Consider the following 12,902-nt stretch of genomic DNA (forward strand, 5'->3'; position numbering starts at 1 on the left):
CACAAAGAAACTCATTAAGAAAGTATGGAAGGTAGATTTTCTGAGTGCTTGGAAATCTGAAGCTATCCTTGTACTTGTTTGATACTTTGACTAGGTACAGAATTCTAAGTTGAAGTCATTTTTTGCAAAACTTTGGAGGCACAATTACATTATCTTGAGGCTTCAGTGTTTATGCTGAGAACTTGGTTGCCCATCTTATTCCATTGTGTAATACCTGGGAATTTTTTCTCTGGGAATTTTTTTTTTTCTATGTTCCTGGTATGGTTGTCTGAAATTTCACTGTGGTGTGTCTAGATGCTAGTTAGGTACATTAGGTACCCTTTTAATTTGAAAATTCTCTTCAGTGTGAGAAATTCTCTTGCATTTGTTTGTTTTAAAATTTACTGTCCTTGTCTTCATTGTTCTCTTGTGGAAATTCTGTTAGTTGGATGATAAGCCCCTTCTTTGATCTGTCAGTTGTGTAACTTTTCTGTCTTCATTTTTGACTTGATCTTGTTGGTCTACTCTTGAATGCTTCCTTGACTTTAGTCTCCTGACTGAACATTTTTAAAATGTAGGCAAGCATATTTTTTAATTTCCACAAACTTTTTCTTGTTCTGTTTTTCATGGTATCTTATTTTGTGGAAACAGTATCATCTCAACTGTCTGAAGATCCTAATTAGAGGGATTTTTTTTTCTTTTCAAGGAATTCACTCTTGTCTCCAAATTAATGGAGTCAGAGTCAGATTTTATGCTTTTTTTCTTACTCTTTCATATATGGGAGTTTTTCAAAAACGTCTGCAGATAGTGATTCCTAGTTTGAGGAAAGGCTTACCTAGAATTGTGCTGTGGGCTGAGCTTTTCTGCAGGCAGGTTTCGCTTTAAGTGAAGCAGACAAGGAGCTGCAATTGGCCTTGCAGTTGTAGAGGAATTTTTTGGGGGGAGCAGGTTGGTATGCTTACACTCCCACTAGTTGTCTATTAAAAATATTAAAATTTTGTCTTTTAAATGTCTGTCTCTGGCAATACCATTCACAAGCCTTCTTCTCTGCCTTACATCCTCCTCGGTTTTTACTCATTGCTGCAATCTCTCACAGTTGGATGGCCCTTTGTTTCATCCAGATTCATCTCTGCACTGTGACTTTGACATTTTTATGTCTCCAGCCTGGACCTTGCCCTGAATTCCTAATTTCTGTCCAACCACTTTATATTTCTTCTTGGATGTATAATCATTTCAAACTTGTCCAAAACTCAACTACGAATTTTCCTCTCCAGTCTTGTTCTTCCTGCAGTCTTCCTCATTTCAGTTTAGTGCTGCCTTCATCTTTCCAATTTCTGAGACAGTCCTGTTGCCATTCTTTCTTTTCCTCTCCTTCTTTCTTTCCTTTCCTCTCTACCTCTGTCTCCCTCCTTCTCTTGTTGCACCTGTCAGCCTCTACCTCCAGATTTATGGAATTCACCACTGTTTATCACTTCTGCCTCTACCACCCGTCAAAGTCACTGTCTGGCTGGGCGTGTTGGCTCATGCCTATAATCCCAGCACTGTGGGAGGCCGAGGCGGGTGGATCATATGAGGTTAGGTGTTTGAGACCAGCCTGGCGGGCATAGTGAAACCCCGTCTCTACTAAAAATACAAATATAAGCTGGGCATGATGGCACGTGCCTGTAGTCCCAACTACTCAGGAGGCTGGGGTACAAGAATCGCTTGAACCCAGGAGGTAGAGGTTACATTACAGTGAGCTGAGATCACGCCACTGCATTCCAGCCTTGGTGACACAGTGACACTCTGTCTCAAAAAAAAAAAAAAAAGCAAAAAAAAAAAAAAAAAAAACCAAGTCACTGTCTGTGATTTGCCTTGGTTACTTGATTATTGGAATAGTGTGTTCTTACAAGGTGTGTCAGCTTTCAAACTTGCCTTCCTTCAGTCCGTCCCACATAGCAGCAGCACTGATCCTTTAAACTGTAAATTAGATCATGCTACTCTGCAGCGTAGAGCCCCCCAGGGGCTCCCTGTCGCACTGCAAGTCAAAGTCTTTTGCCTTCTCATCACCCACCTCCCTCCCTCTACTCTGGCTCCCTGTCCTTGCTGCTCCTCCTGCGTACTGGCCTGCTTGTCCTTCAGGACATTTGAAGAGCTGCACATCTCAGATGTTTTTGCCCTGTCCTGAGAATGTTTACTTTGGATGTTCTCATATCTCATCCATGTGTCATCTTCGAGGCCTCCTCCGGCCCCGTCCCCATTCTCCCTCTTTTCTAAAGCTTTATTTTTCCCCGTAACGTTTGTCACCATCAAATATATATTTTATGTTTTCGTGGTTTAGGTATTTTTATCTGGACTTAGGTCTTTATGTTTTAACATGAAATGTTTTCTCTTAACATGTATCTATTTGGGGGTCTTGAGAGCTATCTCCTTCCCTATCTCAACAGAATCCGTGCTTTTTGAGCAGGGATTTATGTGTTTGTTCTGTATGGCTGTTACTGAGTGCCCAGAGCAGTGTCTGGCATATAGTAGTAGGAGCTCAGTCAGTGTTTGTTGTCTGAGTAAATGTCACTCCTGCCTTGCATCTAACCTGCAGTTTTCACAGGGGCTCATTTGTGGTTTTGCCTGCTGTGCTTTACAGCCAGTATTTGTCCCTATATTTTCTATTACCCGGATATTGTTGATATCTCATCTGCTGTGATCACCTTGTAACCCCCATCTCTAAATTAGTGATCTCCATCACATTTTTGACCTGAAATGTTTGTACAGTAGTCATTTTTAAGTATGTATACCAATATATGTATTTTACTTGTGTACACATGCTATATTGGTATGAATATTAGAAAACATAAGAATAGAAATCTGCCGGGCACGGTGGCTCAAGCCTGTAATCCCTGCAAGTTGAGAGGCTGAGGCGGGCAGATCACCAGGTCAGGAGTTCAAGACCAGCCTGGCCAACATGGTGAAACCCCGTCTCTACTAAAAATACAAAAATTAGCCGGGTGTGGTGGTGGTGGGTGCCTGTAATCCCAGCTACTTGGGAGGCTGAGGCAGGAGAATTGCTTGAACCCAGGAGGCGGAGGTTGCAGTCAGTGATCCGAGATTGTGTCACTCCACTGTAGCCTGAGCGACAGGGCAAGACTCCATATCAGAAAAAAATAAAATAAAATAAAATAAAAATAAAAAGAATAGAAACCCAAAGATCATAGGGTAGAGATGTAGATATTAAGTTCTTTGATTCACTTTTATGGACTCTTCAGAAGGAGAGATGATAATTGTATATGCCTGATACATTGTGTTGGACTGGAAGCACTGTGAAAGATTCTGAGTCAAGGGGAGATTTTATATTCAGAGAAAATGGAAAATCCCCCTGCTTTCCTCGGAGGGAGGCACTGCACTTAGAAGTTTGATGTGTATTGGTGTCATCTTCTAGGCATTTCTTATATCTGTGAACATGTGCATCCTTTATATATAAAGTGGAATTATATGTTTACTTATGCACACATACAAATGTACATATAAAGTAGGAATTACACCACACACAGTTCTCTGTTACGTGCTTTTGTTCCAGTTAATGTATCACATGGTAGAGTCCTTGATTGTGTACCCAGGAGCCAGACTACTGAAGGTGCAGACCCTGCAGTTTACTAGTTGACTTTAACTTTTCTGTATCCCAGTTTCCTAATCTATAAATGAAGGATAACAGTAGCATTTACTTCGGAGTTATTGGTAGGAGTAAATGTTAAAATACATAAACTTTCTCTGCTGATGAGTATTTACACTGGAGTCTTAGGAAGGGTCCTTGCTTATTTTCTATTCTAAAGTTGGGCTGGACATAGTGGGCCATACGGGTGCCATCAGATGGGCCCTTGTTTCTCTGTGACCTGTTCTGTTAGACCTCTTTCCTACTTTTTTCCTTGAGGTTGTTTGTCCTCTAGTGAACCAGCTGGTTTGCAGGTGGTGCTTGGCTGAGAGTGTCTTGCTGTTAACAGTTACTATGGATGTCATATGCCAACTGGTTCTGTTCAAAAAAAGTCTGAATCCAAAGCCTTGTGAATTTTGAAATTATTTTCTGTCTGGAATTTTGAAGAACTGATTCATACAGTGGAGAAATGAATAAAGATTTTTATTTTACAAATTCCAGCACAGAGCATTTTCTTTATACTGTTACTGTGACATCTATTTGGGAAACCAAAGTCTACAATTCTTTATAAGGATTCCTTTTTTTTTTTTTGAGACAGAGTCTTACTCTGTCACCCAGGCTGCAATGCAGTAGCGCGATCTCACTCACTGCAACTTCCGCCTCACAGGTTCAAGTGATTCTCCTGCGTCAGCCTCCCAAGTAACTGGAATTACAGGCGCGTGCCACCACAACTGGCTAATTTTTGTATTTTTTGTAGGGACAGGGTTTCAGCACGTTGGCCAGGCTGGTCTCGAACTCCTGACCTCAAGTGATCCACCTGCCTTGGCCTCCCAAAGTGCTGGATTGACAGTTGTGAGCCACCGTGCCGAGCCAGGATTATTCTTTTAAGAGGCTGTAGTGAGCAGCATCTACCAACTTGCATCCTTGTATGTTGCATATCTTATTTGTTTGCTTGGGGGAGTAAACCAAAGTAAAAATGTCCTTTCTCAAATTAAGGACGTTCAAAGATTTTCTGTGTTAATGGATTGGAAGTCTTTACTATTCTTGTTTTTTTTTTTTTTTTTAAATGGAGTTGCCCTCTGTCTCCTAGGCTGGAGTGCAGTGGCGTGATCTCTGCTCATGCAGCCTCTGCCTCCCGGGTTCAAGTGATTCCCCTGTTTCAGCCTCCTGAGTAGCTGAGATAACAGGCGTGCACCACCACACCCGGCTAATTTTTGTATTTTTAGTAGAGACGGGGTTTCGCCATGTTGGTCGGGCTGGTCTCGAACTCCTGACCTCATGATCTGCCCACCTTGGCCTCCCAAAATGCTGGGATTACAGGTATGAGCCACTGCACACAGCCTAGAAGTCTTTACTATTGTTAAGATGGCAGTAGCCCCCAAGTTGATCTATGGATTCAACTCAATCCCTGTTTAAATCCCAAACTGCTTTTTTTGTAGAAATCAGCAGGCTGATCTTAAAATTCATATGGAAATAAAAAGGGACTGAGAATAGCCAAAACTATTGAAAAAGAGTAACATTGTCAAGGTTATGTTACTTGATTTCAAAACTCATTACAAAGCTAAAGTAATCAAGACTGTGTGATACTGGCATAAGGATGACCATATAGACCCGTGGACCAGAATTGAGAGTCCAGAAGCAACTGCATACTTCCACAACGCATCGATTTTTGGCAGCGGTGCTAAGACTATTTATTGGCAAAAGAATAGGTTTTTCCACGGGTGATGCTGGGACAACTGAATATCCACATGAAAAGAATGAAGTTGGAACCTTACCTTATGTCATAAACAAAAATTAACTCAAAATGGATCAAAAACCTAAACTTCAAAACTCTTAGGGAAAAAAATAGTTATGTCTTGGATTCCAGAATGGTTTCTTAAATATGACACCAAAAGCACAAGCAACCAAAGGAAAAAAAGATAAATCGGACTTCATCAAAATTTAGTATTTTTGTGTTTCAAAAGATGCTATCAAAAAAAAAAAAGACAACAAAATGGGAGAGAATATTTAAGAAACACCTATCTAATAATGGTCTAGTTTTAAGCCAAGGCTGAGTTCTTATTTCCCCATCCTTGAGTTTACATGATACTATATTAGTGAAGTTGAATTTCCGTTATTACCACATGTATCTTGAAAGAAGTTTGTTTGGATCATGGGTCCAGGTACTTTCTCTGCCCTCTCCCTCCAAAGGATTTGTCAATCTCAATAATGTTACATACTAATTTCAAGGGGAAATACAACTTAAAATAAAACAATTCAGAAATCTGAAGCTTAAAAATGTTATGGTTTAGATGAAAAGGGAAAAGTACATTTAATTCATCTTATATTTAGATGTAAAGCACTTAATGTTGTATTGCTTAACTTAGAGTGTAGCGCTTCAGTGGTCTCATGTGAAGTAAATAATAGAAAATTCTTTGTGTGACACATGTCTGTTTTCAGCCAATCAGAAACTAGTATTATTTTGTATGTAATAATAGGGTTTATTGGAAGAGGAGCTATATAGATGGTAGGACTTAGAGGATGTTAGGGCTTCTTAGTTGTAGCGAAGAGCAATTGGTCTTGTACGTTTAGCTTTTTCACATTTACTTTTGAGTTCTGGCTCTAGAAATGTACAACCCCATTTTTTGAATTATAGATTGTAAGATGTTATTTGCTCTTAATACTTCTTAAGGTGACAGCCTTGATCACTGCTTTTACTTTCGATGAAATAACTTAATGAGCTGTGAAGAAAAAGTTATCAGATTTTAAGGGGGAGAGAGAATTTTATGAAAATGTCCTTGAGATTTCTATCTCCTTTATGAGAATGTCTTCGAAGTTTCCATCACCACGTCTACCAATTTTTCTTCCACCGGAACCAGTGGACTTAGGTTCCATAACAAGCTCCTCTTGTTCACTGAATGAGCTAGACAATATTTCCCACCTTTTAAGGAAAATATCAACTGATATCAATGAAATTAAAGGAATGAAAGCAGCTATTTTGACAGTGGAAGCAAATCTTTTTGATCTAAATGTTAGAGTGTCCCAGAATGAAGCAAAAATTTCATCTTTGGAGGTTAAAATGAATGAATATTCAACAGCATCTGAATGCAACAGACAATTTGAAGATCAAGAAGAAGATACTGAATCGCAGTCAAGAACTACTGATGTAAAAATAATCGGCTTCCCTAGAAACGTTGAGAAAGGTAAACTTAATATACAGTATGTTCTAGGTACCCATCCTTTGATGTGTATCTTTCCACGTATGTTGACTGTAACTCTGATGTGGAGGGAGCAAGTTACAGAGAACTTGAATTTTTCATAGACCTTTAATGACAAATTTGGATTCTGCGTGATTTATCTTAGAAATCTAGAATTGATCAGAATTCCATCCTCTTTGATGGAGCTCTCTAAAACAATGTTTTGAAAAGATAGATGAACCTAGAGCGATGAAGCAAAACTTGAAATGTGGAAGTGTGGTCTTTTTTGTATCTGTGTGAAATTATTTTAAAATGTCTCATTCTTTTATCATGTACTGTTGATGTGAAGGAGACCTGTTGAGTATTTGGATGGAAAGAGCATTCTTCCTGTAACTTTTCACCTCAGTTTTCCAAGCTTCCCACAGGAATACAACTTGACCTAAGTGTCATCTTGGTTACAGTTCCTCAGGATGTGTGTGTTTTTGCGGTAATAATTCTGGAAGGAATTCACTTTTTTGGGATGCACCAATAAAATGTCATGTAACTTACGTTTTAAAGGAAACCAACTGATAAAATTTCAAATCGAGCATAGGTTTTAAAACTTAAAAACACCTTTTAATGAAATGTGGTGCCTGGTGGGAGACTGCCCACTTACATCTTTGCACTGAGTAAGCGAAGCCTGTCCTTGTGAAGCCACCTGTAATGGATGTACCCCAAATTAGCATGTGGGCATCTTAGTAAGATTTCAGTATTTGCAACCCTATCAGTTACATCCCTTCGTACACTGTAGTGCAGTACCTTATACATGAGCAAGTGAGTGCCTGCTGTCTGCTAAGCACTGTGGGGGCTACAGAAAAGTATGACATTGTCCCATCCTCAAGGAGCTTCACATCAGATCGAAGATAGAAAAAATCAGTTATTTGTCCCTATTTTGTGCAGTCAGACTGCTGAGCATATTATTTTTAGGAATTGTGAACCTAATAGGAATTAATGTTATGAGCCTATTTTAGAAGAAATAAGTAGTTGAACATCTTTTCTTGTGGGAGAGCCAAAGAATTATTATCATGCTTTGCTGACATAGGGTGTGGATTGTAGAGCTGAGTGTCTTGTTTTCTTTGCATGCATCGAAGCCCATAGTTTGTCTTTTGGGAACTCCTATGTTTAGATAATTCTGGAGTGTTTTGTTTTGCTATTTTGATTATTATCTTCAAAGGTCATGGGTGAGTGAGTCGTGATGGTAAGAGCTCAGGTGATGGAGGGAGGGGCTTGCCATGCCGATTGTGCAGTTGGCTGTGATGCGAGCGGCCGTGCCACAAGGTGCCTTTGCCTGGGTTTTCCGCCCTTTTGCCACCTTTACTTTCCCCACAGAATTCAAATTCAGGAAAACTGATGTCCTCACAGAGGGAGAACCAGGAGTGTCTTACATTGGCATTTTTGGTTTAACCCTGAGTACAGCCTTTTTTGTCTTATAGGATATGCCTTTGGTCTATAAATACTGTTAAATTGAATTGCTGAAGCTTTAAGTTACTTTTAAGACTTTAAGTTAAGAACTCAGAAGGATTGATTTTTGGGAACCACATGCTGGTATTGTCTGTGTTGTAAGCTTAGTGAAGTTTTAAAATTTATATTCTAGGAACTCAACAGAGGCAATTATTATCCCGACTGCAAATCGACCCAGTAATGGCAGAAACTCTGCAGATGAGTCAAGGTTGGTAATGTTCCGAGTTGTACTGTAATCTAGCCGTTTCAGTTGCCATTTCCATTTCTTACAGCCCATTTAACATATCTCGTATCTCTTAGATCCTGCCCTAAGATGTCATGTTTAGATCTGTGAAAATATTTTAGGGCCAGGAGATAAGATCTGCATTTTTTTCATGTTATATAGTGTTATAATTTTTTGCCTCATTGGAAAACTTTGTTCCTTTCACACCATTCCACGTGTGTCCATAGCACTGTTGGCTGTCACTCTCCTGCTGTCAGGAATGACCTGCATTTCTGACTTACCCTCCCACTCTACCCAGCTTTTGTCATTGCAATGAGTGGCTTTTGTGTCCTGTTTTTCACATGTTTAGCCTTATCCTCTTGTACTTCATTTTGGAGTCTTATCAGCAGGGCCGCGCCTGGAACTTGTTGTTCTAGTGTTCTTAGAGCCACTCTAGTTTGCCTGTCTCCTTTCCTCTCCCCACAGACACACATGCCAAGGGCTACTTCAGGACTGGAGCTGACGCCTTCGTTTTTATTATCTCTGTCCTCAGTGCCCAGCCCCTGCCAGATGCATGTTCAGTGTCTTAAAAATGACTGCAGGATAAACACAGGCAACCATGAGAGACCCGGAATCATCTCAGTCCTTCTGTTTCCCCTAAGTCTGTTTTTTGTGGGAAGCTCTGGTCCCTTGACCCCTCTCAGTTAGCCCCTTCCTGGAATTTCTTTCCCCTCAGTCAGGACTCCACAGTCAGTCACTCTGTTCCCTGACCCTCCCCCAGCTTTCCAGCTCAGAAAGTGTGCTTTTCCTCCCTAAGGGTCAGCCTCCACCAGAGGCCAGATCCCACCAGGCTGGTGAGCACTGGCATGTCACCCACTCCTCCAGCTTCATTCTCTGCCTCCTGTCTTCTCTCTGTAGAGGTGTTCAGACATTCTCTACCCATGATTTAGCTCTCCCAGCAGTCCATCCTGCTTCCTCCACAGGAGTATTTGAAAAGGTTGGCAGCCGAGGTCTGTGTGTGGGATCCACTTCATAGCTCTTGTGCATGTTTTCTCTGCTTCCTTCAGCTTTCCATTGTACACATGGTGCACGTGGTTTGAAACAGCAAGTAGTTCTGCGAGGCTTATGAATGGCTGCAGTGCTTAGCTCCTATCACATGTTTTATTCTAAGAGCCCTTTGTTTCTGCACATTCTATTAATTTTTTTTAAAAACATACTGGTTTTGTTTTGTGTACGCAATACTTTTTGTTATTTCTCTGCGGATCTGAAAGTTGGTTTTGACATTTTCCCCCTCCCTGCTGGGCCTTGTTTTCTCTAAGTGGTCTGTTTTGGCTGTCTTTTATGCTGGAAGTTTCCATCTGATGTCTGGGGATCCTAGGTGGTCTTACATTTCAGAGTGGAGCACTCAGAAGCTCACTGGTATTCTGGGTTCATGAGCGGGGGCATGGGGCGCCTCGACTTTATATTTGAAACTGGACCATGTGGTGGAAAGTGGTTTGTCCTGCCTGTCTAGTTCATGGGCACCCTGATGTCACTGCCTTTAAGACTTTCCTCTCAGCCTGGTCAGCTTCTCCAAAACAAGGTTTTTCAAGTAATAGCCTGGTAGAGTTCTGCGAGCTTAAGGGGGGAAAGAAGGCTGGGAGAGGCACTTCGCCATTAATTATTATGTAATGTTTAATTATCCCCACATCATTGTCAGTCCAGTACTTCTTTCATCGTGGCTGATATCTCTTGGTCCAGGGACTCCGTTCTTACCCTCTGAAGAGTCTAAAGCTCCACTTTCTCCAAGGGAGAATGCATGCAATGGGTAAAGGTTTATCAGGAAATCTAATTGCCTTTAACAATTTTTAACAGTGTACATTCAGGGGATTTTGTCATAGCATCTTTCTGGCAGAGACCCTGATGCTTCATCCGTGGGCCTCTCCGAAGATTATCTACAGGAAAGCACATCGCCAGTCGTCCCAGGTGTCTTCAGTGTAGAGGTCAGGATTGGTGTGGCAAGGATCAAAACCAAGAAAAGAGTGGCCAGGTGCAGTGGCTCATGCCCATAATCCCAGCACTTTGGGAAGCCAGGGCGGCTGGATCACTTCAGGTCAGGAGTTCCAGACCAGCCTGGCCAACATGGCGAAACCTGATCTCTACTAAAAAATACAAAAATTAGCCAGGGATGGTGGTGTACATCTGTAATCCCAGCTGCTGGGGAGGCTGAGGCAGGAGCCTCGCTGGAACCCAGGAGGTGGAGGTTGCAGTGAGCTGAGTTGGCACCACTGCCCTCCAGCCTGGGCGAGAGAGCAAGACTGTCTCAAACAAAGAAAACAGACACATGGAATTAGAGTTGAAGAAGAACTAACTGCTTCTGAGAGGGACACATCTAACACACCTCTTTTTTGCCTGTCATTTCTCCCATTTCTTCCCAGGGTCCCTTTTACTGCCAGTTCCTGAGCTTTTGGAGAATCTTGTGGTCTGAATTGGATTGTTTCATTATTGCCTTAGAATTCAGCTTTTACAGATCCCCTGAGTTCTTAATCATCTGTTTTCCACTTTGAAAATTTCTTTTTACACTTATTTTCTTTGTGAGTTTATGCTTTAAAAACAAAAACAAAACCCTTTATTGACATTTTTGTGAGCTTTCAGGAGGGAACAAAAAGTAAATACATGGGGTCAGCCTGTGGTCTCTACTCAGAAGATATTACTTACTCCCCCGTCTGTCTGGTCTCCACGTGACCCAGGCTGCTAACATGCAGCTTGCAGAGAGGTATGCGGGAAGGACTGGTGCACGCTTTCCTCAACCCTGGAGCGTGTTACACTTGGGTTCCTGTACTTTCTCCAAGCTTTGACCTTTTGGCTGCCAGGACTTCACTTATTCTTTTCATTCCCTTTCATTCTTCTGTACAGCTCCTCTCCTCCATTCCTCCTTAAAAGGTTAGCTTTGCTCTCTCCAGCCTTCAGCATTATTTTCATCTCTTCTGTGTTCACCCAGACTATGAACTAGTAGAACTCCTTGGTCTCAGAAAGTGCAGGGTGGTGGGAAGGAGTGAAGCAGCCACTGGACCACTGTTGGGACCCACCTTTGATAGTTGGGAGACCTCGGTGAATCATTTAATAACTTGGAGCTGGAAACGGTCATCTGTAACACGGGAGGAGAACGACTTTGTAAGCTTTGAGTGAGGATTCAATGAGAGGCGGCCACCCTGAGTATGTTAAACACTTCTGTCACCTTCGGTTTTGACTCAGTGTCTTCTGTCCCCCCACCTACAGGTCAAATCTGAATTTTCTACTTCCTCTTAAACATGAGAGAGTCCCAGAAAGACTTTAAATAAATCTAACATTGAAATGTATCTTTGCCCCTTTTAACTTTGCTCTTTTTCTTTTCCTAAGTTTCTCATCCCAGCTTTGTCTTCTACCTGTTTCACTTTACCATCTGTACTGCCCTTGCTGGGGAAGGCGGGTGTGCCCCTTCCCAGGACGGAGCTTGTCTTCTCTTCCTGTCAGGTGTGTGATTCCAGGACAGACAGCGGAGAATCTTTGCATTCAGCGCCTCACCCTCTCTCCCAGGCAGCAACAGGCCAAGCACTCTGGTTCTTTCTTAACACTGTTTTTCTAAAAACCAATTTGATCAGGTCACTTCCTTCCTTAGGAACCTCCCTTGATTTCTTTTCTCTTTTTTAATTTTTTTTGGTTTGAGATGGGGTCTCCCTCTGTCACTCATGCTGGAGTGCAGTGGCACAATCCTGCTACTCATTGCAGCCTTGACCTGGGCCCAAGTGCTTCTCCCACCTCAGCCTCCCAAGTAGCTGGGACTACGGGCATGTGCTGTCACGTTTGGCTAATTTTATTTATTTATTTATTTTTTCTGGTTGATGGGAGGTCTCACTATGTTGTCTAGGCCGATCTCAAACTCCTGGGCTTATGGAATCCTTGTGACTTGGCCTCCCAGAATGCTGGGATTACAGACGTGAACCGCCACACCAAGCCTCTTGATTTCTTGCTACTTCTAGACCAGAATCCAGAGTCACTGAGACGTAGAAAAACCTTTATTATATGTGTCAGCTTTCCTTGCTATGCACTGCTGAGCCCACCACACACACCCTTCCAGCCATTCCACATTCTAACCTTGATCAGATGCCTTTGACCTTGCGAAAGCCCCTTTCCTTCTACGTGCATTTTCCTCTGCCTGAAGTGCTGTGTTTGTTTCTCCGAATCTCTCTCCTCGTTTATTCCTGCTGGTTCCTTTACTGCTGACTTCAGATGTTCCTCCTTGCTAAGCTTTTCCTTGGTTCTTGGCTGGAGTGGGCTGCTCTATATTCTCAGCACCTTGTTCACATCCCTTTTGGGTCATGCTATTCTGAAATTGTATATGTGTCTGTTTTTCTTTTTTTCTTTGTGTACCTAGCTCAGTTCTCTTAGTTGTTCAGTAAATACT

The 12,902-nt window shown here is 41.8% G+C and overlaps 1 protein-coding gene across 14 annotated transcripts in view; it reads left to right on the plus strand.

Moving 5' to 3' along the window:
- Nucleotides 1-12,902, plus strand: part of ZC3H14 (zinc finger CCCH-type containing 14) — a 50,415-nt gene that overhangs the window by 26,122 nt on the left and 11,391 nt on the right. For 7 of the 14 annotated variants that reach the window (XM_030930329.1, XM_010384123.2, XM_030930334.1 and 4 more), the window contains one exon: nt 8,411-8,485. The exons of 6 other annotated variants lie outside the window; for them this stretch is intronic. In XM_030930329.1, coding sequence (XP_030786189.1) covers nt 8,411-8,485 — 75 coding nt within the window. Of the gene's footprint in view, nt 1-6,077; nt 6,784-8,410; nt 8,486-12,902 lie in introns of those variants that run through there. One more of the 14 variants, XM_010384125.2, reaches the window with a different exon arrangement.

This window comes from Rhinopithecus roxellana, chromosome 5, assembly GCF_007565055.1.
Source record: "Rhinopithecus roxellana isolate Shanxi Qingling chromosome 5, ASM756505v1, whole genome shotgun sequence".
NCBI classification, from domain to species: Eukaryota; Metazoa; Chordata; class Mammalia; order Primates; family Cercopithecidae; genus Rhinopithecus; species Rhinopithecus roxellana.